At 43.3% G+C, this 27,206-nt stretch overlaps 3 protein-coding genes across 7 annotated transcripts in view; 2 read left to right on the forward strand and 1 right to left on the reverse strand.

Moving 5' to 3' along the window:
- Positions 1 to 477: 477 nt before the first annotated feature.
- nfyba (nuclear transcription factor Y, beta a) lies at positions 478 to 4,512 on the reverse strand. Of its 2 annotated transcripts, none has more exons than XM_076722523.1 (7): positions 4,437 to 4,512; positions 2,327 to 2,420; positions 2,106 to 2,236; positions 1,761 to 1,958; positions 1,387 to 1,465; positions 1,159 to 1,238; positions 478 to 1,039 (listed from the first exon to the last, which is right to left on the reverse strand). In XM_076722523.1, the coding sequence occupies exons 2-7, from the start codon at positions 2,418 to 2,420 to the stop codon at positions 1,007 to 1,009; spliced, it is 615 nt and encodes a 204-aa protein (XP_076578638.1). In that variant the 5' UTR covers positions 4,437 to 4,512; the 3' UTR covers positions 478 to 1,006. The 2 variants fall into 2 exon arrangements, with proteins under 2 accessions (XP_076578638.1, XP_076578639.1); XM_076722524.1 differs by lacking the exon at positions 4,437 to 4,512 and adding an exon at positions 4,137 to 4,276.
- Positions 3,514 to 16,975, forward strand: LOC143315074 (thioredoxin reductase 1, cytoplasmic-like). 3 transcript variants are annotated; one of them, XM_076722520.1, is made up of 15 exons: positions 3,514 to 3,609; positions 5,838 to 5,977; positions 7,994 to 8,066; positions 8,352 to 8,468; positions 8,632 to 8,774; positions 8,908 to 9,023; positions 9,106 to 9,331; positions 9,452 to 9,491; positions 10,867 to 10,964; positions 11,105 to 11,181; positions 11,282 to 11,438; positions 11,634 to 11,741; positions 11,858 to 11,953; positions 13,913 to 14,047; positions 15,497 to 16,975. In XM_076722520.1, the coding sequence occupies exons 2-15, from the start codon at positions 5,888 to 5,890 to the stop codon at positions 15,560 to 15,562; spliced, it is 1,542 nt and encodes a 513-aa protein (XP_076578635.1). In that variant the 5' UTR covers positions 3,514 to 3,609; positions 5,838 to 5,887; the 3' UTR covers positions 15,563 to 16,975. The 3 variants fall into 3 exon arrangements, with proteins under 3 accessions (XP_076578635.1, XP_076578636.1, XP_076578634.1); XM_076722521.1 differs by lacking the exon at positions 3,514 to 3,609 and adding an exon at positions 3,814 to 4,558; XM_076722519.1 differs by lacking the exon at positions 3,514 to 3,609 and adding an exon at positions 4,976 to 5,081.
- A 1,217-nt stretch (positions 16,976 to 18,192) lies between these two features.
- chst11 (carbohydrate (chondroitin 4) sulfotransferase 11) overlaps positions 18,193 to 27,206 on the forward strand; it is an 88,460-nt gene continuing 79,446 nt past the window's right edge. Inside the window, exon 1 of one of the 2 annotated variants that reach the window (XM_076722576.1) lies at positions 18,193 to 18,376. In XM_076722576.1, coding sequence (XP_076578691.1) covers positions 18,259 to 18,376 — 118 coding nt within the window. In that variant the 5' untranslated portion in view covers positions 18,193 to 18,258. The remainder of the gene's footprint in view (positions 18,377 to 27,206) is intronic. The other variant, XM_076722577.1, reaches the window with a different exon arrangement.

Genomic DNA, 27,206 nt, shown 5'->3' on the forward strand with positions numbered 1-27,206 from the left:
GTACCCTTTACTACACTGGTTAACTTTAGTTACTAGTTGCTTTGCAGATTCAGATAATTCACATAAAATATCAGCTAAATCAACTAATGAATGTGTTGTATTACTATAGGTTAAGCTTCCCAGCAGGAGGCCACATAAAGCCAAACATTTACCAGCTGCAACATTAAAGTGATGAACACATTAATGCACCAATAGAACCATCAGAATCCAGTAATATATTAATCTGAAATGGACCATTCTGCACAAGTATTTTAAAGTTTTCATAATTTCCAAAAAATCTGACAAATTTCAAACTATATTTTTTCATTGCTGTGGCTAGTTGAGTTATGCTTGTCGTCATATTCATTGCAACTTCAGCAATATCTGCTGCCTTGCCTTTGAAACACAGACACCAAAGAGGAAAGCTACGTTTAAAACTGTACTGAATGTGACATTATGCACTTATGTGACACATAAAAAGGTTGAAATTGCAAAATGTTGCTTTTGAATTTTTATTCAAAGGATTTACATAACATTAAAGCACATGGTAAATTGTGTGAACTTACAAAAGAGCTGCATGATCTGATGTGACTGTATCAACATGGCTTCTCTCAGTTCAAACAGAGAGGGCGTTCAAAAATAAGCCTCAATACAACCCCCCCACCACCCCCCCCCGACCCCCACCCCAAAAGATGAAAATGCATAAAAGCAAACACTTTAACAAACACATACGCACACACAAAAAGAATTCAACCACTAAATAACGTAATAATACTAGCCTTTAAAATAAAGCCTCAATTTCCCAGCTGGTTTGGATGCACTCCAAAACATTTGGTACCTCACAACTAGATACTACACTTTCTACTGAACAAGTAGTGATTTCTCTGTACATGAGGGTTTCTGCAGACACCTCTTCCCCTCCTCCCTGTCTGCCTGATAACCTTTAGCCTGTGGCGAGGTCAGAGGTCATCCGGCAAGCGCAGGCCTGGTAAGGAGCCGCTGTGTTTGGGCTCGGGGTAAGGCCTCGTCATGAAAACTGGATCTGTTGTACGGTGGGAATCTGCAACACAGCCACAGAGTTAAGTTGGAGATGGTGTGTATTACTGCCTGCCAGCTCATTCAGTTCAGCACAGGAACTTTCAACCACAGAGCTGCTGCATCCTCAGCATGTAAGTTTACCTGTTGATACGATGTGGTATACACCATGACGTTCTGCTGCTGACCATCTGCTGTGATAATCCCGGCTGGCAGTGGATTTGCTGATGAAGGGACAAAAGCGCATTTTGATTAGACCGAACTTCAAATGTAAAGAGCAGACTGAAAACCTTACAAAATGCATGTCACAGCAGGAGGAATAAAAATTCAATTCTAAACTTTTCACCACAAATTTGAACCATTTTCACTTACTGAAGCTATCATCTGTGAGGTCCTCTCCCAGGCTTTCTCCCACCGCCACCCCTGGGATCCCCTTCTCCCCCTTCATGGCCTGGAAAACAGCAAAGAATCAGAAAATATTACACACTGCATGTAAGCACACAGGCGCCAACTGGAAATGAAGCCAGTCCATTTTAAGGCCTTCACAGTCGCAGTCACTACTATTCTTACTATTATTACTACTACTGTATCTACTAGAAAATATAAGTGGGCAGGCAGACTAACTGGGCTGGTTAAGACTGTTTACTCTGTACAGCATTACTTTAAATAATGAAATAAAACCAGCTCATTACATGACACAAAAGGGTGTTATACTATTGCAGTCCATGTAGTTAGTTTGTTCTCACCTCTCGAAACTTCTGCAGGTAAAGCTTCAGCGGCTCCACGTACATGTCGAAGCCCAGCGTGGACATGGCGAACAGGATGTCCTCCCCATTGATGGTCTTCCTCTTCTCCTGGTGGCAGCGCTCGCTTGCCTCTGACGTGATGAAGCTGATGAACTCGCTCACACACTCCTGCACACACTCCTTGGCGTCTTTCGCAATCTGCAGAGAACACAGATTAAGTCCTCCTAACATCATATCATTGTCAGTATGCAACTCACACGAGTGTGATGTGGACACTTAAAGCCTCCAGTGCACAGCTATTTATCGATCGCTCGATCAATAGATAGATACAGATATATCACTAACCTTTCCAGTCTGAGGAACTGCATTCTTCATGATGCGAGCCACGTTGGCAATAGGAAGATAGATGTCTTGCTCCCTGAAGTTCTCTTTGATACCGCTATCGTCATGGTCATTCAGACTCTCCTCTGCATCATCTACAGAAACACGTACAGAATCAGCTCTTTGTGCTGAAGCACAACACTGGTGGTGACTTTCTGACAAACTGCACTTTCACTGCTCCTCACCATCCTGAGACTGGAGTACATAGTGACCGGATGCCATGTACTCTCCAGTGATGCCCAGCTGGGAGGCGTCGGTGGTCGAGCTGTCTCCGTCCATCTGGAACACACACACACAGTCTCATCTAACCATCTGAAGATATAGAAATATACCTGCAAAATCTGAATGTACCAGAGCATATGAGTGAAGCACGAGGGAGCAAGCAGGATTCTGGATGGGGCGCAGAGCAGATTTTTGGACTGAAGTTGGACTGTCGCCTTATCTCCCACTCCAATTTTGCCCGGGAACTGCTCACACCATGAATATTGATGCTGTGATGCTGCAGTGTTAGCTTCAATTCTTCGGCTGTCTAGTTGATCCAGCACCACATCTTTACTTCAATATTTATATAACCAAACATTTGGTGTACAGATTAGCTACAACAGTAATTTAAAAGAAGCTTTGGCTCCAACTGGATCGCTCTCGCAGTCTGGGTATGGACACCTGGACCACTTCACAGCACCTTCAAAGTAAAACCAGGGCATCTCTGCTTTGAACAATGATCTTGCTGTTGAGTTACTGATGAACACAAGAAAACTCAACTAATTTACAGGTGGGAATGATAGATTACATATTTGTGAAGCTTGTAAATTCAAAGGGACCCTTGTATTTGCTTCATTTTTTAGCTGTCTTTCCTAACTGCAAGCTGGGAAACTTGGACAAAATCAGTAAAATAAGTAAACTTAAAAAAATAAATAAATAAATAAATGTCACTATAGACTCTAAGAAACTTGCTTTTCCCACTACTTTCTGACATTTAATAATATGTTTAAGGCCAAATACTGATATTCCTCCATGTATGCTTGATAGATCGGCATGCATACGGCCTTTCATACAGCACTGATGACTGAGACTCCTCAGTTACTACAGCCACAGAAAGATGACTTTTGCACAGTCATTTCTGCTAGATCGAATCTTCCTACAAAGGCTCAATGTGTCTCAGTCACATTACCGCATCAGTTGAGACCATGATGGTCATAAATGAATACCGGAAGGACTTGTGGATATTTTAATGACTGTTTCCATGTCATTACCTGGATTACAAATTTGAATAAGTCTGACATCTCAACGTACGCATCCACTGTACCGCCCTAACAATCAATTCAAAAATTGTTTATTTCAAGTTGAGTTACAGGTTAAAAATGAACCAAGTGTGTGTTTTGATTCGTCTTTGGGTGTTAACGTAAGGAACGAGCTGCCGCAGCTGACCCTGCTGTTCGTCAGCTACCTGACCGGGCGAAAAAGCGGGGTTAGTATCGAGCCAAATGTTGCATTCATGTCATTCGCGCTTAACGTTTCCGTATTAAAGGTGTCAACTGGCTGTTCAAACGACGGACATATGCATAAGCGGTGGTTGGTGAAGGCAGCCAAATATGACTCCCCTCCTTTATATTACACGCAGTTTAATATGAAGAAGTATCAGCGGGCTCGTGGGGGGACACACTGAGACGACACACTCAGAATTCGGCACGACACTGGGATTACAAGCTAGCTGTGTTCGTGCGGCTAGCACTGGTACTTAAATGGAAAAACATGCTAGTTAGACCATTGTTAACCCGTGGTGAGGTCGGTTTCTGTTAGCCACACGCTACATAATGTTACATTAATCTATGTTTAGCTATCGTGTGCTAACTAGCAGATGTCAGCCGCGCGTGAGATATTTAGCTACCGTTAGCTTATGTTAACCCACGAATGGAGCTAGCTAGCCAGTTCGCTGGTCTTAACAGAACTAATGAGTTCAGCATAATGAAAAGAGGGTGTCCAGCGGGGTATTACCTTCTGTAGTTAACCTATTCAGGTACACAGTGTCCCTTGAATATATTTTCATTGTAAATCCACTGCAACTCGCGCCTGCAGAGACTGCGTTGGCCTGTTCTTTGTCGTACACAGCAGAGGAAGACGTGGCCGGGGCCGAAATGTTAAGTAGTAATTTTTAAAGTTTCGCCTGCTGGATACTTCCTGATGAGCAGCCCTCATTCACTCAGACAACAAATAAAAAATCAGACAGAGACGGACATTTCCATTCGAGCTAACGAGAAATCGGTTAGCAATCATTGGCCGGAGCCAGGCACAAACCTGCAATGAAGCCCTGGTTGGTTACCTTCCTGAGACGGCTGTTTGGTTGGACAGAAAATGGCTGCGAAAGGACCAGTCCCAGCGCGGAGCCGCGGCTGCACTACCGCCTCTGACCGGTAGAGGTTCGTGCTACGTTCAGGGACTCCGCGCAAGCTCCCTCTTCACAGATTTAAATTTAATTCGGCGGTGAAGTATATATTGTAATAACCTTGAAATTGTAAATATGCTTTATGTGGCCAATTAAATGTGGTAGACGATTCAAAGTGTTTCAAAATATGTATATTGGCAGATTTAGTTCAGTAATGAAGGTTAAGCACAAAATCGGCGCATTGACCGATCACAGAATGTGGAGTAAGGTCATTCTGTTGTTATCGCAACGGATTGGCTGAATTCCTACATTTCTGTCAGCACAGGAACGCATCTCTTCAAGCGAACAGGTTTCCCTTAAATGCTTCACCCTCCCTCTGCTTTTCTTTCAAGAAAACTCCTCAGGTTGTTTTACCTGAAGTGTTTAAGGCGCCTGAAATGCTGCACCGAAGGATCAAATACCCGCAGAAAGCCTGTTTGGGCATATTAAGGTCAATGAGGCGTGTTATGTGTTGAAAACTGTTCAGAGAAGCGCTGTCATTTTTTGGTAAAAACAAGGTAAGCTGTGTTACCATGAACAGCTTTTCCTGCCATCAAAGGGTTCATTGTCAATTGTATTGCACTTGTTTGTTAGAGATATTTTTTGTTTATTTGCTGTGCTTTAAGTGGTACTGTAGTGGGAACGTCTCCGGACTCTGTTTACCAAGACTTCCTCAAAGGCAGCTGGGTAGTGAACTACGAAAATCACGTTTCTCCACAAGATGTCGCGATGTTACCGTGAAAATAATAAATGGTCTTAAGTAATAGTGGTCCTTCTATGACAGTCACCGGATTCCACATTCAATGATTTTATTGCCACATGGATATAATTGATTGGAATATGTGTTAGTGAGCTCACTTAAACAAAGACAGAAAAAGATAAAACTGCTCTCTCATAAAGCACACAATAAAACAATAGCTTTTACAATCAGAGGCTGTTGACCTGAAGTCATCTCTGTCAGTTATGTGATTGGACTGTAATTATGTTTTTATTTTTCTAATCTGTAGCTCAAAGTCTAACTGCTCTTTGATAAACTTGTTCATCCAGGCAGGAAACACAAAGACAAAACCTTGTCTTCTCAAAAAAATGACGTATTTTGAAATAGGTTCACAGCTGTCATCCAAAAGGATGCATAAAGATATCCAAAAACACCCGTGAGTCGATGTCATGTAGTGCAATCCCAAATCTAGCCAGCAGTCAGAAGGAGTTCATGGGTCAAAGTCCTCCTCACTGAGGGTGCTGGTGGCATTGATTTGGTGTGTTTGTGCTTCCAGGACGAACAGCAAAGCAGGGCTCTCAGTGTCTGGACTTGCAGCAGTGAAACATGGACCCGCCAACAGGGCCATCATCGGGGCCTTATGACTATGAACTCCTGGTTATTGGAGGGGGGTCAGGAGGCCTGGCTGTGGCAAAGGTCAGCTTACCCAGTTCTTACTCAGCTCTGCAGTCAGTCATAGTATTTACAGTACATGGATTTGTTACCTACTATTCATGCTTTTTTTGCTTCCTGTCTGAAATAAGATTAGATAATCCTTTATTAATCCCACAGTGGGAAATTTGTAGTGTTACTCCAACAAAAGGAAAAGTGCAATAGTAAGAAGCATCTGCGTTACGAGACACAAGTAAACAATGTAATGAGTAAAATAAGGCAATGGTTGAGTTCAGGTCATTTGCATGTAGTCCAAGTCAAGTTCGTATTTATGTTGATGATACTATCGTCTACAAGATGCTCTTGCTAATCTTCATATCATATTAGAGAATTGAAATATCTTGGCATCTGGCTTGATGAGGATCTTACATTTGAATGTCATGTAAACAATCTTTTGTCAACTGTGTCAGAAAATTAGCTTTTTTTTTTTTTTGGATATCAGTTGGGATTGGGGGGGATGAAATATAAAGAAATGCTGCTCTTTCTCTCTTAAACCTCAACGCTCGGTCTGTCCTTCTGCCCTCAGATTTATTATTGACGATAGCTGTGGTACTGATCATTGTGTATGAAAATACAATAAAGTGGGTTGGTCTTCTTTGGCAGAGAGGCGCAATAAAACATTTGTTTATCTATAAAGGCTTTGTTGGAAAGCTACAATGCTACATCTTAATGATGCTGGATTAGAACCATGGACTCTATCAGATGACTTATGTCTTATGCTTAATGCTGCCTGGGCATGGTTTTTCTTTATTGCCCCTAATTCTTGGAATGATCTTCAACACATGCTGAAAATCTCCGAACCTACGGACACTTTGAAACCATGATTGCAAATCTCCCTTCTTCACTGCGTCTTAACTGAATTCTTCTTTATTCCCTGTGTTTTGCCCTCTTTATTTTTACCTCTCATGTAACTCGACGTCGTTATAAGTGGGGGCAACCTCGATGGTTCTTTGAGTTTAAATAAAAGTTAGAACTTAAATTATATTTGGAGATCTCGTCTTGAGTTTTAGGAAGCTGTGACTGTCATTTTTCTTTATTGTCTGACATTTTATAGACAAAGCAATGAATTACTTAATTGAAGGTAATTGGCCCGGTACTCCATAGTAGAAATAATCCTTAGTTGCTGCCCTAGTATTAAAACATACAATGAAGTAATCATTGACAACAATTGGAACGCAATACAATATAATAAAGAGAGAAAGACAAATAAGAATAATCAAATAATCAAAAACAAAGAAATAAAAAAGAAAACAAATAAATTAGAAAAAGAAAACAGAAGATAATTACTTACATAAAAGGTTTAAAATCAAGTTCTAAACGAGATCTTTTGGGCACAGTATGTGAAGCATAGATGTTAAAAGCCTCTCTCCTCATTATTAGATATTCTTTATGTTATTTTACAGTGTTATGTTACCTCTTTAAGGTGCTTTGACATGCTCTGCGTCAGTGTGTGATTCCATGTGAACTGCTGCTTCAGCTCTAATTGATATCATTATGGTAATGTATCAGTGCCATTCTGAGGTGGCATTACTCTGTGCATCGGCATCTGTAGTTGCCATGGGGGAGAGATGACAGGTAATGGATGTTGGGAGGGTGTTTGTGCACAAAGCATAGAGTCGTCTAGTTTCGTTTATTTGATTTTGTATTTTCTCTAGCTTTGTAGTTCCTCTGCATGCATCCAGCTGTAACCCCTGCTTCACGTCCACTGGCTAGAGGACACTCCACCAACTCAGCCTCATAATTACTGCTAATCTGGTCAATGAACGCACACTTTGCCAAAGCACAGCTCAGATAATTATCATATTAATGGGCTTTATGGTAATGGGATGATCTGTGATCAGCTCTAGAGAAAAGTGGAAAAGAGATGAAGGGGCAGGAGCTACGATTGTTGAGAAGGACAAATGCTTAACCCGTTTCAATATTTAATTTCCCTCTTTCTCTGTTGCTGTCTGACTCTGTCGCTCTCATTATTCTTGTTTTTCTCTGCTCTCGCTCCTTTAGGAAGCTGCAGGGTTGAGGAAAAAGGTGCTGATCCTTGACCTTGCAGCTCCGTCTCCAAGAGGCACCAAGAGGGGTGAGTGTCTCACTCTCACTGTGTGAGGATTTGTGGTGATTATGAATCGTTTCTCCTCTCCAGTTTCATGGATGTGCTTGGTTTCATACACTGTGTTCCTGCTGACTTGTCGTATTGCTTGAAGAGCGATGATTTTATGTTTTATTAGAAGTTCTTCTCACTACTGGTTTTGTCTTTGCTGTCATGCCTTTTCTTTTGTCTGCTGTTCTCCTCTTCCTCGCTTTCTCCTCCTTCTGTTCCACTTCCTTCACATCTTCTCTTTCCCTTTCCTTTCCTCTCCTCCAGAACTGGGGGGTTCCAGTCTCAACACGGACCGCATCAGGAAATTTCTACAACAGGCATCTCTTCTGGGAAAAGCTGTTCAAGACTCTGAAAAGCACGGCTGGAGGATGAAAGATCATGGTAATTAAAAAGAGATCATTAATTGTTAATTGTGCTGCCTGTGAAGCTTTAGATGAAGTGACAATTTGGAACAATGCAACAGAAGAAGTGTGACAAATATCAAATGCGAACAGTTTTGGGGGTTATAAGAATCATGCTTAACACAGTGTTTGCTTTATGTCAGGGTCTCACAGCTGGAGTGATCTGGTGGAGGCCGTGCAGGAGCAGGTGAAGGCTCGCAGTGTGGAGCTGAGGAGGGAGCTGAAGAGATGGGGAGTCTTTTACCTCAATGCTCGTGGAGAGATAGTAGCACCCCACACAGTGGAGGTAAACCCTTATAATCCAGGTCTGTGTTGGAAGCACTGCAGAAGACGAACAGTGGTTTCAAGGGGCACACTGCATCATCAAAACCTTTAGCATTATGATTGTCTTTCTTGGCCCTGACCATCTTTTTCTTCAGGTGACGGACATGAATGGGGGGAAGAGGCGTCTGAGAGCAGAGACCCTGGTCATTGCTACAGGAGACAGACCTCAGTATCTGGGTATTCCAGGAGACAGAGAGCACTGTCTAACCAGGTCAGCCAGCACTCAGACATTACATTCTGTTTCTACATGTTCCCGCCAACTGTCTAAATCCCCTCCCTCTCTCACCTCCCAGTGAGGATGTCCTCTCCCTGCCTCACCCCCCAGGTCGGACCCTGGTGGTAGGCAGGTCTGCAGAGGGGTTGGAGTGGGCCGGCTTCCTGTGTGGCCTCGGCCTGCCGGTCACCGTCATACTGCAGCCCGACCTGCTCCAGGAGTTTGATCCAAAAATGGCAAAGAAGATCGAGAAGCACATGATCGCTAGTGGAGTGGAGTTGCTTTATCACTGTTCACTTAACAAGGTACTGAGTTAGACAAAGACAGGGACTGTATCACTCAGAAGAAAACTGGAAATGGCATTTTGTTGATGTTGTCTTGTTTGTGTGTGTGTGTGTGTGTGTGTGTGTGTGTGTGTGTGTTAGGTGGAGCAGACCGAAGCCTGCAGTAACGATGTTGCTTCAGGTAAAGCAACTATTAAAACCAAGTTAATCAGGATAATGATAGAAACAGAATATCCAATGGAAAAAGTAGCATGATGCTTGGTGATGCAAGTACTAAGATGCTAAACAGAGTGATGTGAAGGTTATACATTCTAAATTCAGCACAAGCTGCCGCCTCAATCTGACCAGAATTCTGTTCACAAAGTCTTCTGCATTTAACCTCTGCAGCACACAGACAGTGATGGAAAGTAATTTAGTACATTTTTCTCAAATACTGTACACCAGTATGAGTTTTAGATACTTGTACTTTGCTCAACTATAGTTTGTTTTATGCTTATATTACCTATTCAATTCATGGCGAATATTGGGCTTTTTCTTTCATTACATTTACTTGACATATATACATATTCAGTCTTATACAGAAAGTGTCAGATACACGCAGTGAGAAGATTGCATCAGTATTAACATCCAGTAATGTAAAATATGATTATATAGCAACCAAACTTCTATACTTTTAGTTAAAATGCACCTTTACATGCAGGAATGTGATGTATTTGTGAATTGTGGAAATGGTACCTGAGAAAGTGATCAATAAATGATCTGAGTACTTCTTCCAAACACTACCCACAGACCCTTTGATGTACACCATCCCATGACTTATACATCAAACCCAGATCACCCCACAGAAGATCATCTTTTAAGCTGTCCAGCGTTTCCATAGTTACCAAACGTGTCAGACTGAATCGCAGGGAGAAAGCGCCGTCAAAGATGCAGCCTACCCCTAGACATTATATTGAATGGTGTAGCCAAGATGAAATATTAAGTCTGTTTGACTGTAATGTAACTTCAGTTTTTCAGTCTACAAATCCCATGAAAAGTGAGAACTGTGTGTGTGTGTGTGTGTGTGTGTCTGTGTGTGTGTGGATCAAAAGCCTGGAATATTTTCTTCCTCTTATATAAAAACTAATCAATGAGCCACACTGTTGCGCTGAATGGCACCATGAACGCACACACTGTATATTCTCACTTAATCGCACATACATCATTCTGCTGCTCCAAATACTCACTATAGCACCAAATCCGCATTAATCCGCTGCTGAAAATAGTCCCCAACAAATGCACTACTTCCTTCTATTTTAGGAACATTTGCTCAAAGCTACAATGAGAAGCCGTTTAGGAAATTACTGAGCCTTTTAACAAAAATTAGATATTTATGACATGCTTTTAAAGATTTCTGTCTTCAGTCAGAACCATTGGTGGCCTCAACCATTGAACTGCCATCACTATAAACAGTTACAGCCTCTTGAATCAAGTTTAACACAGATTTTTCTGTTGAATTACAAGCTATTTATCATTTTATATATTTGACTTTTTAAATCATTTTTTATTTCAATTAGGTGCTTCTACAACAACACCGCAGCCGGCCTCTAGGGGGAGACTTCAAGTGACAATCACCTCCAAAGATGGCCAAACGAAACAGGACGACTTTGATACAGTCAGTCCACTGAATGTTTTTTGTTTTGTTCCATTCGTTCTCCTGTCAGTGTTGACGATGATGCATTTTTGTGATAATCCTGTGAATGTTGAAAGGATTATATCCTGGTGAACTGTGTCTTCACACGTTTGCGTGTGCAGGTGCTGCTCGCCGTTGGAAGGAAAGCCTCCACCAGCAACATTGGCCTGGAGTGTGTCGGGGTGCAGTGCAGTCAGGAGTGCGTTAAGTCTGTCCGCGTTCATTTCGGCTTCAGTTTGTGCTCGGCAGGTTTTGTCAAACAGTCGTGTGTGTGTGTGTGTGTTTTCATCTGTGTGCAGCAGCGGCAGAATCCTGGTGAATGAGTGGGATGAGACCAGTGTAAATCATATTTATGCCATTGGATCAGTGCAGCATGGACGCCCCTCCACCACAGGCCTCTCAATGCATGCTGGGACACTGCTGGCCCGTAGGCTCTACAGAGAAGACACTACCTTGGTACACAGTTTTATAGTCAGACAAATGAAACAGTTTTTACGTCCATGTTGTGTTTTCATTGTATTTTTTTAAGGCATCATTCTTTTGCCATTTTTCCATTGCGTGTGTTTAAAAGCTTGTGTGTGAGCCAGATGTTTTACCCATGAGGGAACAAGGTTTGAAGTGATTTGCGCTCATATAATTTTTCATTCATAGTGTGATTACACCAATGTGCCCACTGTCATGTTCACTCCACTGGAATATGCTTCCTGTGGTCTGTCTGAAGAGAAAGCCAATCGGACATTTGGAAAAGCCAGTGTAGAGGTACATTTACACACACACGCACACACACACACACACACACAAGCAACAATGTTCAAACAAACAAGAGTTCTGCTCTTGTAGAATTCTCTAAAATCAATATATCTGCCCTTTTGCAGGTGTATCACAGCTCCTATTGGCCCCTGGAGTGGGAGCTTCCTGCCAGGAATAAAGACTCCTGCTATGTTAAAGTTGTCTGCCACATCCCCGACGATGTATGTTTTTTTTTTGTTTTTTTTTTAAAGCTGCACTAGTCAGTATTTTTATATGAACAATCGATCAAATAACTGTGTAATGTGAAAGGTGGAACTCATAGTGATGAACTCTTCTTCTTCTTTTAGCATCTTTTAGCTCTTTGTTTTTATTCACTCTCATTGCTCAATGAGAGCTATGTTCAGTATAAAAACTGTATATCCCACGATACACCAGCTGCCCAGCACAAAACAATCAGTCAAAGTTAGCGACTAGCTGGTGAACACAGCAGAACATTTAGCAGCTAAACAGCCACATCTGTCCCTCAGGAGCTGGTAGAGACCAAAAACAGAGCTTAAATGAGAGAAAAAAAAATATTCCACTTAGATCTGTCGACTGGCAAGACACACAACTCCAAATGAATATTAAAGTTGCTCTGTGTCTACTGAATGTGTACATAGGCAACTGTTTGCTAACACGTTCACCATAACAACTTTGTCAGGTGCTAATGTGTCACTGGTGTCAGTTAATACATGTTTAATGCCTGGTTCAGACTACCTGACTGCGCTCTTCAGAGAGCGCCCGATTGGTCAACGCTCAGGAACATGTCGTGGGACGAGTCAAGACAAAAAACATTCTGACATGCTGAACTTTGCATCGGGCTGTTGCGCCCCATGTCACACTACATGACAACAGACGCTCGATTGTCGTTCAGGATCAGCCACGACAAAATCGGACTAGATTCGTGTAGTCTGAACCAGGCATTAGCCTACGTTTGCATATGTATTTTTTATTAGTGTGGTTATAAAATGAACAGGCATCAGGGCTGGACAAACAAGAGCGCATGACAGTATAGTACAGTTTAGAAAAACTCTTAGAAAAGTTATTCTATTCACCCCCTGCTTCTCTTGCTCCAGCAAGCAGCAACTGCTCACCTACTATGTTGGTGTTATGTACTATGTTCACATTCTTCCTGTAGTCAGCGTCAAACCGTACATTTTGAGAACTGATTTGCTGTACAGTATTTTAAAACATCCATATCATAACATAATATTGCTCATTATGGGATCTGATGGGCTATTATTCTCTAATCATATCCAATACTGAGCACCTAATGAGGCAGCTGTGTATCTATATGACATTTCCAAACAAACAGAGGGCCCAGACGCATTCAGCGTGATGTGCGCCGCAGCGCCTCAGCTATAAAATAAAGAGACTTTTGTTTTCTTTTCCTCTTGGGATATTTAGTCATAATGTCATAAGTTGTGCAATGGTTCCCACCTCATTAATCCACCTACCCTTTGTTGTATTTTTAGCTCATTCCACAATTGGCTTGGCACCACTCAAGATAACTGCATTTCAGAATGCATCTCTGCCAAGCTGGTAATACTGTATTGATATGAATGTTCTCTGCTCATTTACACTGATTAGTGTAAATTACATTGCCACCCCTGAGTCCTTTTAATTGCATTTTATTCCCTGTGTGCAGATAACGATCATGACTGAAATGCACTGCAGCCATCTTAACCGCTAAACTAGCTTTTAATGTGAATGAGTCTTTTTGTTTTTATTTCTGTTGTCGTCCTCGCGTGGATAACTTCAGTCAGTCTGGAGACTTGACATGACAGTAACTATCTCAAATTCACATCCAAGCTTGAGAACTCATAGGACGTGATTGCCATGGTAACTAGGACTCGCACATGGTGGACTGGGACTCCATTAAGACATGACCTTGGTGACTTGGGCTTACACACTGAAGAACAAGACCAGATGAGACTGCAGTGACTGGATTCAGTTCAGACATGATTAGAGTGACTCCGACTGTGACACGGGAACTAGAGTCAGATCTTAGGGATTAGGAACCAGGTTCAGACTTCGGAGGACTTGGGACTTGATTTGGAAATGATTTTTCACCTGACTTAACCCTCAAGAACTTGCAGCTCAGCCTCTGGTGGACCTACCACACTGCTTTGTCTCAACAGGAGCGTGTGGTTGGTCTCCATGTCATGGGCCCCAACGCTGGAGATATCCTCCAAGGCTTCGTTGCAGCAATGAAATGTGGTCTTACTAAACAACAGCTGGACGCCACGGTGGGCATCCACCCCGGGTCTGCCCAGGTCAGCCTCCCTTTCTCCACACTTTTTCATAAAAACGTGGCTTTAATGGCTGTTAAGGCACAAAAAGGCTACCTGCTGTTTTGACACCTATTGATTTTTTTTCCCCCCCGGCAGTGATATTAATTCACTGTCACCTCCTTGATGTGCTCTCATTCTGCTTTGAGGTACTGTGCTGAGGTCCGTTTTGAGTTATTACCATGTTCAGTGTTTGAAAAAGCTCTGCTGTCTGGGGTCAATGCCAGACCAGCAGATTCAAATGAGTTTCCTGTTCTGAGCGCTGCCTGTCTGAATTATTCATGGGCAATATTTAATAAGCCTCGTCGCTCACAGCCCATCTCTGTGGAGATTGACCCCGCAGTACATGAGCGGGTTAATACTTGACATTTCCAAACCTAATTAATAAGGCATTGAACGGAGTGTTAAATACAGGTCAGTGGTCCTGGTGATGTCAGCTAAGAAGGGGTTTGTGTAATGGCGAGCCATACATCCCCCCTGGACTGATTGATTAGGTCAACCAATTGCTCTGAGGGAAGGACGATCCTGGAATTACAACCTTTAACTGACAGCATGTTCTGCATGTTAGAGGTCAGAGATTTGGAGTTCAAACGTGTAAATGCTTCTAAATGAAGCTTTTGGCTGATTTTGCTGCAGTTTGGCCACAGATCATTTGGCTTTTCAGTTGCATTTTGCATTTCTTCCTCTTTAAAGAGTTGACTACCAGACCACAGAAAGGTCTGCTAGTTAGCAATCACCATGATATGACAGACATAAAACACAGACAACCAGCTGGTGAAGCACTGTAGAGCAGTAGTAGACAGAAATAGAGCATTTTCCTGGGGAAGAGCCCTGATTTTTCTCAGGAGTTAATGGACTAAAACAGTGACTAAATGTTGCATGTAGTTTCACCAGGTGGACAAACATATGACTCCAAATGAATGTCCCCGTGTTGCCAAAAAAACACTGAATGTAGTTTTAAGTCTGTTTTTTGTGCATGTGTGTAGAAAGATTTGCCAGTCTTGGTGAAACGTGGAGCAGTTTCTGAGTTGGATACATGGAGGATTGGTTGCGTAGCGACGTGCACTGCTGTCTGGCTCGTTTTTGATACTGCCACTGGAGGAAAGAAAGACGTGTTCAAGTCTTACACAGGGGCTTTAAGTCATCTATTTTAGGGAGCGTTTACATTGGCTTTCCCCGCTATAGATAGATGAATTGCAATGAGTAAATGAAAATGCTGCAGTTACCATCTTACAGAGCTCTGTTTTATAGATTAACATTCTTGACTTGGGCTTGATTTTTAACAAATTAATGCTGCCAAATGATCTGTTTATACTTTATATGTGGCCAAAGTTCGCAATAATTCTTCTCACATTGTCATCTTTTGCAGGGCAGTACAGTCTATTGACCTGTTGGCATACACTGACGAGCTATTGGTCTCTCTCTGCTGCCTAGGTGCTCACCTCATTGACCCAAACCCAGCGTATGTCTGAGGCCTTGATGATGCGAGGAAACTGCTGAGGTTAGCCCCCTGCTGTCAGTCACTGTTGCCTATGGTAACAGTGGGAGACAGCAGGGAAGGGCTTGCAATCATCCTGAAGAGTGATGGCGGCAGGACGGCCAACTGACCGTCCAATGACGTCTTCGCCTGAAGCCTGAGAGACAGGCGGGCGAGGACCGATGCTCTGCTGCTGACACGCTGCTTGTTTTGTGCCTGCTTGGTGTCTGTGCTGCTTTTTAGGTTTGCCTGCATTTTTTTTATGAACTGTTTGCTACAAGCGTAACTTTGAAATATACAGTACCATTGATGCATTTTTGTGGCTTTCAACTTCTTCGGAAGATAAGATGCTCCCTAAGGTTCTGTCTCTGAAAACCCCTGTAAGCTTTAATATAGCTGAGTCTTTAAAGGCTGCAGGAGAGTGATAAGACTCTGGGATTTGATGCATTTACATGGAGTGAAAGCTCAGGCTTATACTCAGTGTTTTCATTGCTGTGGCACAAGCCTCAGGGGTTTTACAGCCTTAATTTCATGTAATGAACTAGACGGGGATTATGGAATTACCCAAATTAATTGTGTTTATCGGCAAATGCTCTCACTTTAATTGATGCATATGGTGTCTTTATTGAGACATTAGGCCAGAGTTCCTGATGCACTCCCTTGTTTGCCTTTCCTCTTTTATATTCTCTCTCTGATTCAGCGCTGCCAAGCATAGCGACTGTCTTAAAACAACTGTTGAATATTCATGCGGCTCATTAAGTGCAGCGTCTCTGAATGCGGGGAGCGGTGTGTAGATATTTCTTAAAAGCATGCTGCTGACCCTCTGCGTTTTGCCTGCCACCTCTACTCTACACTCTGCATTTAAATCAGAAAATGTACATCTGTGAGTGCAGAACATGGGCGTGCCGCGTTGAAGGGTGTCATTTTCATTCACTTGGTGTTTTCGCTAATGCAGGCGTTCCCATTCATTCCATGTTAATGCCCGTACTGCCGTGCATTGTGCTGTTGTGCTGCTTGCCGACCGTTGCAACAATTAGATGCAGATTTTCCTAGGTTATCCTCCAGGCCCTCTTCTGATTCTATCCCTGACAGACCTGCTTGTGTAAGACTGATTTCCTAATTAGAAAAAGTGCACAGGAGTGTCTCTTTTGGAATGTGCCTGAAAATGCTATTAGGTCATAATCTGATCAAAACAAAGCAGCTTCTGTGACTGTGCAGGTCTCACATCAAGGTTAAGATGCTGTGTAGAGGTCTATCTATCACTGCCACCCAGTCTTGGACAGCGTTCAGGGCTCCTCATCTGATCCCTGTGAAGAGTGTGTGGTAGCACCACTAGATGGCACTGTAGCTGTATGTGGAGTAGAGTAAACGCACTCCTTTTTTTTTGCTTTTTTGTCATAGCTTGAGAAGAAAAAATAAAGCTGAATTTTACTGTTACTTGTACTGTGAACTATATCCATAAAACTTCTTATACCACTACTTTCACTACTGCACTACACTACTACTGCAACCACTGGCATTAGTTCAATTATTGTTACTATCACAGTAGATGGTTATAGATGGTTATAGACACTAATATTACCACCACTACTTGTGCTACTATGAACACTACTACTACTGCTATTATTACTAAAACTCAGCGGTGAAATACGTATTCAGTTCCTTAAGTAAAAGAAAAAAATCTGAGGCAAGTAAAGACCACACTGTATATATATTCCATCACAAGTAAAAGTCCTACATCGAGAATTCTAGTAAAAGTAGTAGTATTAGCAATAATATTGGATCCTTATCATTGATGCATTTGTGTGTAAACAGCATTTTTAATGTTGCAGCTGGTTTAGGTTGGAGCTAAAGTCATACTGTCAGTATTTCAGCCAATAATGACGCATCATGTGCTATAAACTCAACATGTTTTGTGTTTGAAATGTTTATTTGTAGAAGTGTAAAGAGGCATTAAATGGGCATGCTCAAGGAGTGGTAGAATATGTGTACATTTACCAACATTTTAAGATACTTGTACTCAGTGATGGAAGAAGTATCCTGCTTCTTTTACTTAAGTAAATGTATAGAAATACTCTATTACAAGTCATGTGTTCAAAGTAGAAGTATAAGTAGCAAATATGTAATGGAAATAATCAAATAAAGCACAAGTACCTCAAAATTGTATTTAAGTACAGTAGTTGAGTACATGTACCTGTTACACTCCACCACTGCTTTTATGTTTCTTTATGACTAATGTTGTACGTCTGACCGCATTACAGTTATCTGACAGCTATTACAAAATATATGACCAACTGCAACAAGAAAACGTTACTTACACATTAATGCAGCGGTAATAATAACAACTTTATGGCATCTTTCATGCAAAGAGGAGCCCAGTGCAGCTTTTGAATGCAGATTTGTAGATTAGGGTACTTTATCCTTCAGAAACACCTTGGGTTTCCTGTAGTTTCCTCCTCGTGGAAACGCTTTAGACAATGCTCTTGATTAGAATCCCACATCTGGACGCGCTCATTTCCTCCGAGCGGGGGTGCCATCGCGCCGTCTCTCCCTCCCCCCCTCCAGCGGCCCAGTAGTGGTACGCTCCGTGTTGGATGCGTTCAGCTCATTGACCGGCAGACAGTCCTCATCAGTACCACCGGAGCCCCGGAGCGTCCCGCAGACCGGCCCCTCATTCCCTCACAAAGCGAGCAGCACCCTCCAGCCTCTCCGTCCCGTCATGAAACAGACTCTGAGCGAACTGATGAGGATGAGCAGGATATGCCGGATGGTATTTGCCACCTGTTTGGGATCCTTTATTCTGGTCATCTTTTATTTCCAAAGTATGTTCCAACCAGGTAGGATCTCCCTCCTCTCCTCTCTGTTGGACTTGTGTGTGCAGCTTTGTGTGTGTGAGTGTGTGTTGATGGATGATATCTTGTCTGGCAGCCCCCTGGCATGTTAACACATCGATTTACTCAGGGTGTACAGTAACGCAGCAGATAAATAATTGATACTTGTGGCGTGTGAACGCGTGAATCATCCACCAGGCGCAGGCTGCACTGTCTTCAGATAATCTTTCATGTGGCACGATGGTCAGACTCCGGATTGGTTGTCTTGTTGCTCTTTTGTCCTGCTTTTGATCAGCGGTCTTTTCTTGTGGGTTTGTGCGTTTGGGTGTGATTGGATACGAGCAGCCAGGCGCTGATCGCTCGCTTCCCCTCAGCTGACAAGTGGCATGGAGAGCGCAGCGGAGGCTTTTTGTCTTCGGAAACGTGGCTTGGCGATGGAAATCAGTGCACGGGCGGCTGTGGGGTTTGGCAAAGTGGGCAGTTGCAGGCTCAAGCGATCCCAGCTAGAGCCGCAGAGAGGTTCTTACTGTCTGGATCGAAGACCAAGCTATAATGGTAAAATCAATTTGGAACCCATATCTAAAAATAAACTACCTTTAGGGAGCACTTACGACCGATGTCCTCTCTAATCTGTGCGCTCTGGAGACCCGTTAAATATTAATCACACGATAAAGAAAAAAAATCCTGTCCGTGCCAGCGGGGGTTCCGGTGGGAGAATTTGCATCAAATTATGTTAAATTAGGAATGTTGCTTTGCAAATCCTGCGTTTTAATGAATCACCGCCCCTGGATGTGGTATCCGATCGGTGTACAGCGGCGCCTCTGTGCGCCAAAATCAAAGAACCCTGCGTTCAGACGCGCAACGGTGGAGCGCACCGACGCGTCCAGCGGTGTCCAACCAGTGCTGCTGACACTCACAGCAGGTTTACTGTGTGGGCATTTGCTTTCCATGAACAGAAACTGAATCATTCTCGAGCAGAAATGACAATCCTTTAATGCTGCTGTTGGAGACGGTGTGGCCGTCAGCCTCAGCGGGTTAATACTCCTGCTATACTTCCATTGGTCAGGTAAAAGGTCCAGTGACACGGAACAAACAGGGCTGTATCAGTCCACAGGTGATGGTGTGAAAGCAGAGAAAAGTGAAACCTTACAGAGGAATTCTTGAGTGATTGGAGCTGCTGGGATAAAAGAGATGAGACACCAGATACACCAGAGAGCAGAAGCAGACAGGAGCATCATCCACATAGTATGAAACCAAAGCAGACAAGCTGTCACATCTCTGATCAGGAGGCATTTTGCTCTACATCCACCTGCTCTGTGTGAGTCACCGCTGCTGCTGCCGGCAGCGGGGGACAACTGATATTTCTAATCCCCAAAAGGAAAATCACCATGATGCACCACTACCGGGAAGCTAAATGGCTGCACTATAAGTGTAATAACACTATCTGTGTGAGAAAGCAATGGATTCCTGAATCAATGCTTGATAAGAGGGTACCACACCTTTTGTCAGCAGCTGCTGAACAGATCAATAATTGGACCATATTCACCCATTTGTATTGTTGGCATTGGCTTTGACTCCACACGCCCCACACCTCCACTGCTGTACGCCTAAAAAGCCAACATTTTTCCTTTAATTCGATATTTTCTTGTCTTCTTGCCACAATGCCTTTGCCACACACTGGCCTTTCACAGTCAATAAAGGTGACAAATCCAGAGATGAGCCTAAAGCGTTGATGTTACACCAAATGAGGGAATATGATAATGATAATTAACTTTATTTATATAGCACAATTCATGCATAAATGCAGCACAAAGTGCTTAACATAAAAGCAAATAATAACTAAAAATAAAATAAAATAAAATAATGTGGAATTAAAAGAGCTGGATGAAACAAAATGAAACAGAGGTTCAGTAAAGAGAAAAGACACTTCAGGGGAAAGCGATGTAAAAAAGATGTCTTAAGATTTCGTTTAAAGGCTTCAATGGATTTAGAACTCCTCAGACCTTCAGGGAGGTTGTTCCACAGTTTTGGGGGTGTAATTAACAAAGGCAGCCTCTCCGTGCCTTTTAGTTCTGGCCTCAGGAACAATCAAGAGTTTGGAGTTATGTTATATGGGCTCCAGTACATTAACTAATATTTATGTCCTTTGTTGTCTCAGATCTATGGCCAGTTAATCAGGACCCACACAGAACACAAGGGTCAGTTCACCCAAATCGCACATTTTGAAGGTTTTGACCTCCATTGCATTGAGATTTTAACATTTTGCATGTGCTGACCCCCAGCATTTAATAAGATGCTAAACCAAACCTGAGAAGGGCCTGTAGCAGGATATGATGTAATTAAGAATGACATACAGTGACAGCGTCCTGTAACAGGAACATTGAACAGCGAGACCTTTCCTCTGCTGTATATCATTAAATGTGCTTCCAGGCAGGGAATTGATTGTAAAAACTGAACCAAGGCTCCATTAAACCTCTGTCAGGGACCCCTGGATCCTGCTCTCACAGTTATGCCAATCTTTGCAGGCATTGCATCAGCTTCTGGCCAACACACACACACACACACACACACACAGACACACACACGGATAGACGCACAGGTCACAACGTGGATGCTCTGTTTTGTTGTGGTGATGACAGGGTTCTGCATCCTGGATGGTCTGATTGAAGAGGAGATGTGTGAAGCAGGGTGTTTGTGCAGGAGCAGGGATATAAGTTTTAATGCTGCAGTGTGTGTTTATGCATGATTACACAGGTGAGACAGATAGCAGTGAGTGTGTGTTAGTGTTGTTGACTTCCTTTACTACAGCCCGTCTTCTTACCTCGATCTCAGTCTGTTTACCTTCTCTCTGAAATGACTTCATTGCTCTTTTGTAATCCCCTATCTTTGATTTTCTTTTCCCATTTTCGGTCCCCTTATTCCTCCCTCTTCCTTTCTCACAAACACCACACACACACACACACACACACACACACACACACACACGCCTGCACCATTGTTGTCCTTCAGATAAAGGTCCAGGCAAGCATCTCCCTGCTTCAGGCATGTTTAGCAGGCCTGGGAATCCCGTCTGGCCTCCCAGTGTAAACTCTCACCTCTCCTCCAGGACCAGCAGGGTCGTGACCTCTTGTAAAAGAGATTTGGGGGGCGGGGGGGCAATGGTATCACACTGTGGCCTTAACTAACACACACGGAGCAATGCTTAAAGACTTGCATTATTCCTATACCAAATAAAAATGGATTGATGTGCTCATACTGCTTTATGACCAGAAAGAAACGGCACATTTTCCTCGACTGACAGTGTGAAAACACGTCTTTGAACTCTACAATGACTTCATTTTTACTTGCCGTCGTCTCTGCTCCCACTGCGACTCACAAGCTCCTCCATCTGGCGTGGGCACCGGAGAATGAGCGAACCTGGAGTACGCTGGCAGTAGCCTGCAGCGCCGTATTCAACAGCAGTTTGAGAGCATGCCAAATTAGATTTGGTTTGGAGTGTACTGCCAGTCGTTGTCAAAGCAGACAGAAAGCATGGCAGCAGCGACAACATTATTTAAGCCAATTCTCATGCTCAGTGTCCAGTTGGGCTATTTGTGCCTATGTGTTAAAGGAATATGCCAACTTTGTTAACTGATGCCATCCGCCCACTTACTCCTGCTAGTAACTAGCCAAGAATATAGTGTTCATTCTGCTGAGTTTTTGATATGTCTGAGATTTCTGCTGCCACCTAAACATGGTACAAGTCAATGGGATTTCTTTTATGCTGCATGGACTGATATTACTTGTGATTTGGGTGCGCTGATACTTGAATATGCTGCATACAAAAGCATCTGCATAGTTGTCCACCACAGATTGGCGATTTGGAGCCAAACCTGTCAGCATGTATTGATACTAATTGGACAAAATCCCAAAAAGTTGGTGGAGTCCTTGAAGAGTTTATCTCTAAATTGAAATGAAATATCCAGCATTTGGAAAAAGGGAAAACTAATCTGACAAAATGACTGCTGGCGTCATAGGAAAGCTTGCATTAGAACATCACTCAAGTTATTTAAGATGCTTACTGACAGCAGTCGTGTCTCCCAGCCTGAAATATTGAGTCATGAATTTCAGGCAGCAAAAGCTTTTTTCCAAAATGAACATGTAGGGCTTTTGAAAGCAAATCCCGGCGTACAATAGATTCTCAGCGCAGCACACGCTGCTGCGGACACACGCGGTCACATTAAACAGCCTGGCGGGGAAACGTACTGTAGGTCATTCGTGCCAAATGGAGGTTGTCACGCCTGTTGTTATATTTCAGCCAAAAGGGCCGGCTCATTTAGTTTAGCCTCTGCTCACCGACAGCCGTGAGCGAGGACCTGTGCCCTTCCACCTCCGTCCTGTCTCTGTGAATTCACTTTGAGCCAAAGGTTACTTTGTGCCTGTGACAGATCTAGTCTGCCTCATCAGTCTGAGTCTCTGCTGCTCCTTTAAAGGCATCGCGGCTGCTGAGATCAGTGTGGCTAATAAGGCAGTTTGCTCTGTGGGCTGCTTGTTTGGTCTCTTTGTGAAGAGCCTTTGGGATATTTTAGAGTCTGTGTGTGTGTGTGTGTGTGTGTGTGTGTGTGTGTGTGTGTGTGTGTGTGTGCTGACATGGCAGCTCTGTGTTTTTGAGTGGTAACCTGCCTCCGGAGCACCCAGAGACAGACCTGAGCAACCTCAGTTGAAATCCCAAGATATTTTTTTTTTCTCTTTGTCTCTGTGTGTGTGTGTGTGTGTGTGTGTGTGTGTGTGTGTGTGTGTGAGGGACAAATTTCCATAACAACAGACACGGTTCAAAGCAATGCCGGTTTGAAGCGAGCAGTGGGAAAATCTTGGGAAAGAATGAACTATTCCTGCATAGAATTTCAACGGGAAACTCGAAATTCCTCACCTTCACTGGTCTGTGGCTGTAGCGTCAGCTGTAACTGATACTGTAGAGCAGAGAGAGACTGCTGAGTCGCTGGGGTCATTGACCTCAAACGTGGGACCCCGTAATCGCGGAAACGGGCTCCTATCCTCAAATCTATCAAAGTCTCTAATATTAACTTATAGAGGAGGTGCGCAACTAGTGAAATGATCTGCTGTTGTGTGTGATTACGGTAAACATCAGCATACAGTACTTGGAGACTGAGGCTGCAGCTTGTCTATAAATGGTGAAAAGAACAGCACCTGACGCATTCTAAGAGACAGAGGTCAAAAAGCAAAACAGATGGCTCCGGGCACTGATTTTTTTTTTGTCCATCAGCGCCACTGGAGACTCTAAGTACCTGGAAAGATGGAGTTACAGGTGTTTAAAAAAAGCTTCTTCACTGCCCTCCTCAGTGTCCATGCTCATGTGACTTTTTTCTCTTTGTATAGACGACCTGTCAGGAAAATAGACACTGGTGCTCTCATCACCATCACAAAATAATTTGGCAGTAAAGACAATGAATAGTTGTCAACAAGTGAGCCAAAAAGTCAAACTCTGTATGTGAATTCATCTCTGCTGGCAAATCCACGGATTTCACTTAGATGAGTTCATCTGGACCAACGTTTGCTTGCATGAATGCTGGAGTTATGGGTCATCGGTGGACCGAGTCATTGGTTTTGCCCATGAATCCCTGCCAATCATTGTCGGCGATAGTGTCCGATGGCTGGGCTGACTTGATCACTGCAGTGATCACCTTTATAAACTGGCAGAGGCTCTTAAGTGTGTTGACAATTCAGGATGAGCTTAAGCAACTTAACAGTCTTAACTTTGGTGAGCCAGGCAAATCCACTTTGAGATTGTAGTGTTTTGGCTCCACTTAACCACTTCAGGATGCTCAGAGATAAGAGGTGAACGTTACTAATCACTTTCCTGCTTTGAATTGTGCCATTCAGTTCAGTTTTTATATCTCAAGCTGAACAATCACATTGCAGTTCAAATGCACCGCGAAGGTCAGCCGTCAGTCAAAGGTGCAAATCTCTAAATTCACATGTTGAACTCGCCATGAAAGTTCAGCTCAGGTTTGCTTGATCTCTGTGAGCAAACCCGCTGATGGTGCTCTCATGAATGCTGGCGTGATGGAGCCCTCTGCTCACGATGAATCTGTTCCTGGTTCTTTATCTGGGATTTCTGTCTCTTTAATCCTGTTTACTGCTCCTCAGGTTTGCTGTGTATCAAAGGGTCCTCCTCCTGTTTTAGTGTTCTGATGTTATCACACACCGAGAGGGCCGCGGAGAAAGGAGGTGGCCCGGAGAGATGAAATACGATAGCTGCGCCCTGTGTTTGTGTGCGTGATTGCATGCATACTCACGGGTGTGTTTGCGCTCCCCTGTCTCCCAGCCCCAGTCATTGTCCTCTGACCCAGTGCACTCCTCTGCCCCTGTGCATGTGTGTATTGTGAGAGTGTATCCCGGACGTCCTGTTTGTGTGATCATAGTGCTACTGCTGTTTTCCTGCCCAGCTCTGCCTGCTAAATCCCGGATCAAACATCCCAGCATTGTGGGGGAGGGGCTGATCCCCCGCTGTGTCCCACCATAGCATCCCAGATTAGCCGCCACATGTACAGTAAGCCATTCTGTTTCAGAGGAAAGCATCGGAGGGAGCAACTTTGGAAACTGCTTTGAGTTGGTGTCACGGAGATTATGCACCTACAGTAGTGACAACTTGAATTTCACTTAATGTATTCAAGGTTTTCACGTCGTGCGGACAGTCTGTTTATCATCTAAATGCAGTTCAACAACATCAAAATCTTTCTTGAGTTGCATTAACCTTGGAAAATAGCAGATTTTAAAAGCCTAATCATCTGTGAAATGACACATTTAAGCTTTGTATAGGATTTGCATCTTTCAAAACAGGGTTTCTGTTATCTGGTAATTGCCGTTTCTTTCTAAGTCTGTTGAAGTCCCACGTATTTAAATCTCTCTGGTCATAATGAGGGTGAGAATAATTCCAGAGTTATATGTCAAAGCGTTCCGGCTCTACATGCTGTTTCCCCCCGCTGCTTCTCTGATGTCTGCCCTCCCTCTCGATCCTCTCCTGATATTTTCACATCTAACTCAGTGAATTAAGAGTTTATTTGGACCCAACCAAAGTCAGCGGTGATTGTTAGAACAGTGAAAGATGAACAAAGGAGGTTTTGGTGGGTTTATTTTGTTTCTGTCTTTCTGTAAATGGAGTCTGGTGGCTTTGGTGAGAGCGATAAAGCAGCTCTTTCTAATTAAACAAAAGGATCTCACTTGTTAACAGAAAGGTCTCTCTCTGCAGGGATCTGCTTTGTAATGGTATGCAGATCTTTAAAAAGACACATTTAGGTTGAGATGATATACAAGTGGGATGTTTGTGTGTGAACTGGCACCAGAGACCCTGTTCCAAATTATTTTAATGGCAAGTTTTTATTTTGTAGAACTGAGACACTGCGAGGGAAAACTGCTGCTTTCACAGCATATGTCTCTTTTTTAATAGTACGACTGAGATACACCAGAGTTGGAAATTGTCAAATTAGATTTTTTGGCATTCTGGTAAATACACTTATTTGCATTTGCTTCCGAGAGTGAGATGAGAAGATTGATAGAAATCTCTTGTGTGTATTTAGCTTAGCACTTCCAAAGCTCAGCACTTAGTATGGGGATGAAGAACAGTTTACCCATCTGACCAGAACCTCTCTACCCCACATAACTCCCCATAACACAATGCTTTTTGCATTTCTGTTTATGTACAGGTTAAACAAATGAGATCAAACGTGGGTTAGTGAGCTTCAGAGGTGCTGGTAGGAATAGTTTTTAAGTGTGGAGAGACCAGGTGAGCTGCTTCTCCCTTTTTCCTGCCAGTGAGGCCAACCCCTTCTCCAGGACCCAGCTCCAGATTTAACACACAGACATGAGAGGTGGTATTGAAATTCCCTTATAAATCTGGGAAAGAAAGGGCATTATTTCCCGAAATGTGAAACACTTACTGTAACACCTGACTTTTGGAAACAACCACCATAAACCTGCCACCAGTGCCTTTCCACACAATGCCAAACTGGTGCCTTGGCTCATCTTGTCGTCAGCATGCACACACGGTGAACCCTATATGACTACAAGACAACATGTGTCCACTGGTCTTTGTGATGAACTCATTTGCACAGACTCAAAAAACAGTCAAACAGGGCAGAATCTGGCTTTAGATCGCGTAGCGTCTTCCCCTCTTTAAGTCGCTTCCTGAGTCTCTCGCTGAGTAATTCAGAGCTGACCGACTGTGCCGTCTGGACTTTGGGTCAGGCAGCAGCCGGAGGCCGATGCAGAGGACTCCTCGTTTACTACGCTGAGTTGATGACCATCTGCATGAGCGTCTGGACTTCATTAGAGAGGCGATGAAAGGGCTGCCACAAAGAAAGACACACGAACACACACACACACACACACACACACTCTCTTTTTTGACCTTGATTGAGACTTAAAGAAGTGTGTGAAAAAAGTTAGCCTGGACCAGAAACACTTCCATATTTTTCCAGCCCTCTGAGGCACTTTTGTCCTTGAAAGTATAAAAATGGAACACACACCCACACAGCTTTTATGACCATTAAGTCATTAACAGAAACAGTGAGACATTACCACGGCTCAGAACAACAAACAGGCTTATTCTGAGAGGAAACAATAGACAGACACTGTCTGCCCTTCAGAGTGAACGAGTCTGTGTGTGAAGCCCCTGCAGACCTATCCGCCTCCAGCTTTGCATCCCTGATAACTTCATCTGCGTGTCATCAGCAAGGCTTCCCTGCCTCAAGGGATTAACACACATGAAACACACACGCACACACACAGCCGATCCCTCACTGCAGACACATACCGGCAGGGTTGCACATGGGAAAAA

Source organism: Chaetodon auriga, chromosome 22, assembly GCF_051107435.1.
Source record: "Chaetodon auriga isolate fChaAug3 chromosome 22, fChaAug3.hap1, whole genome shotgun sequence".
In the NCBI taxonomy this organism is placed as follows: Eukaryota; Metazoa; Chordata; class Actinopteri; order Chaetodontiformes; family Chaetodontidae; genus Chaetodon; species Chaetodon auriga.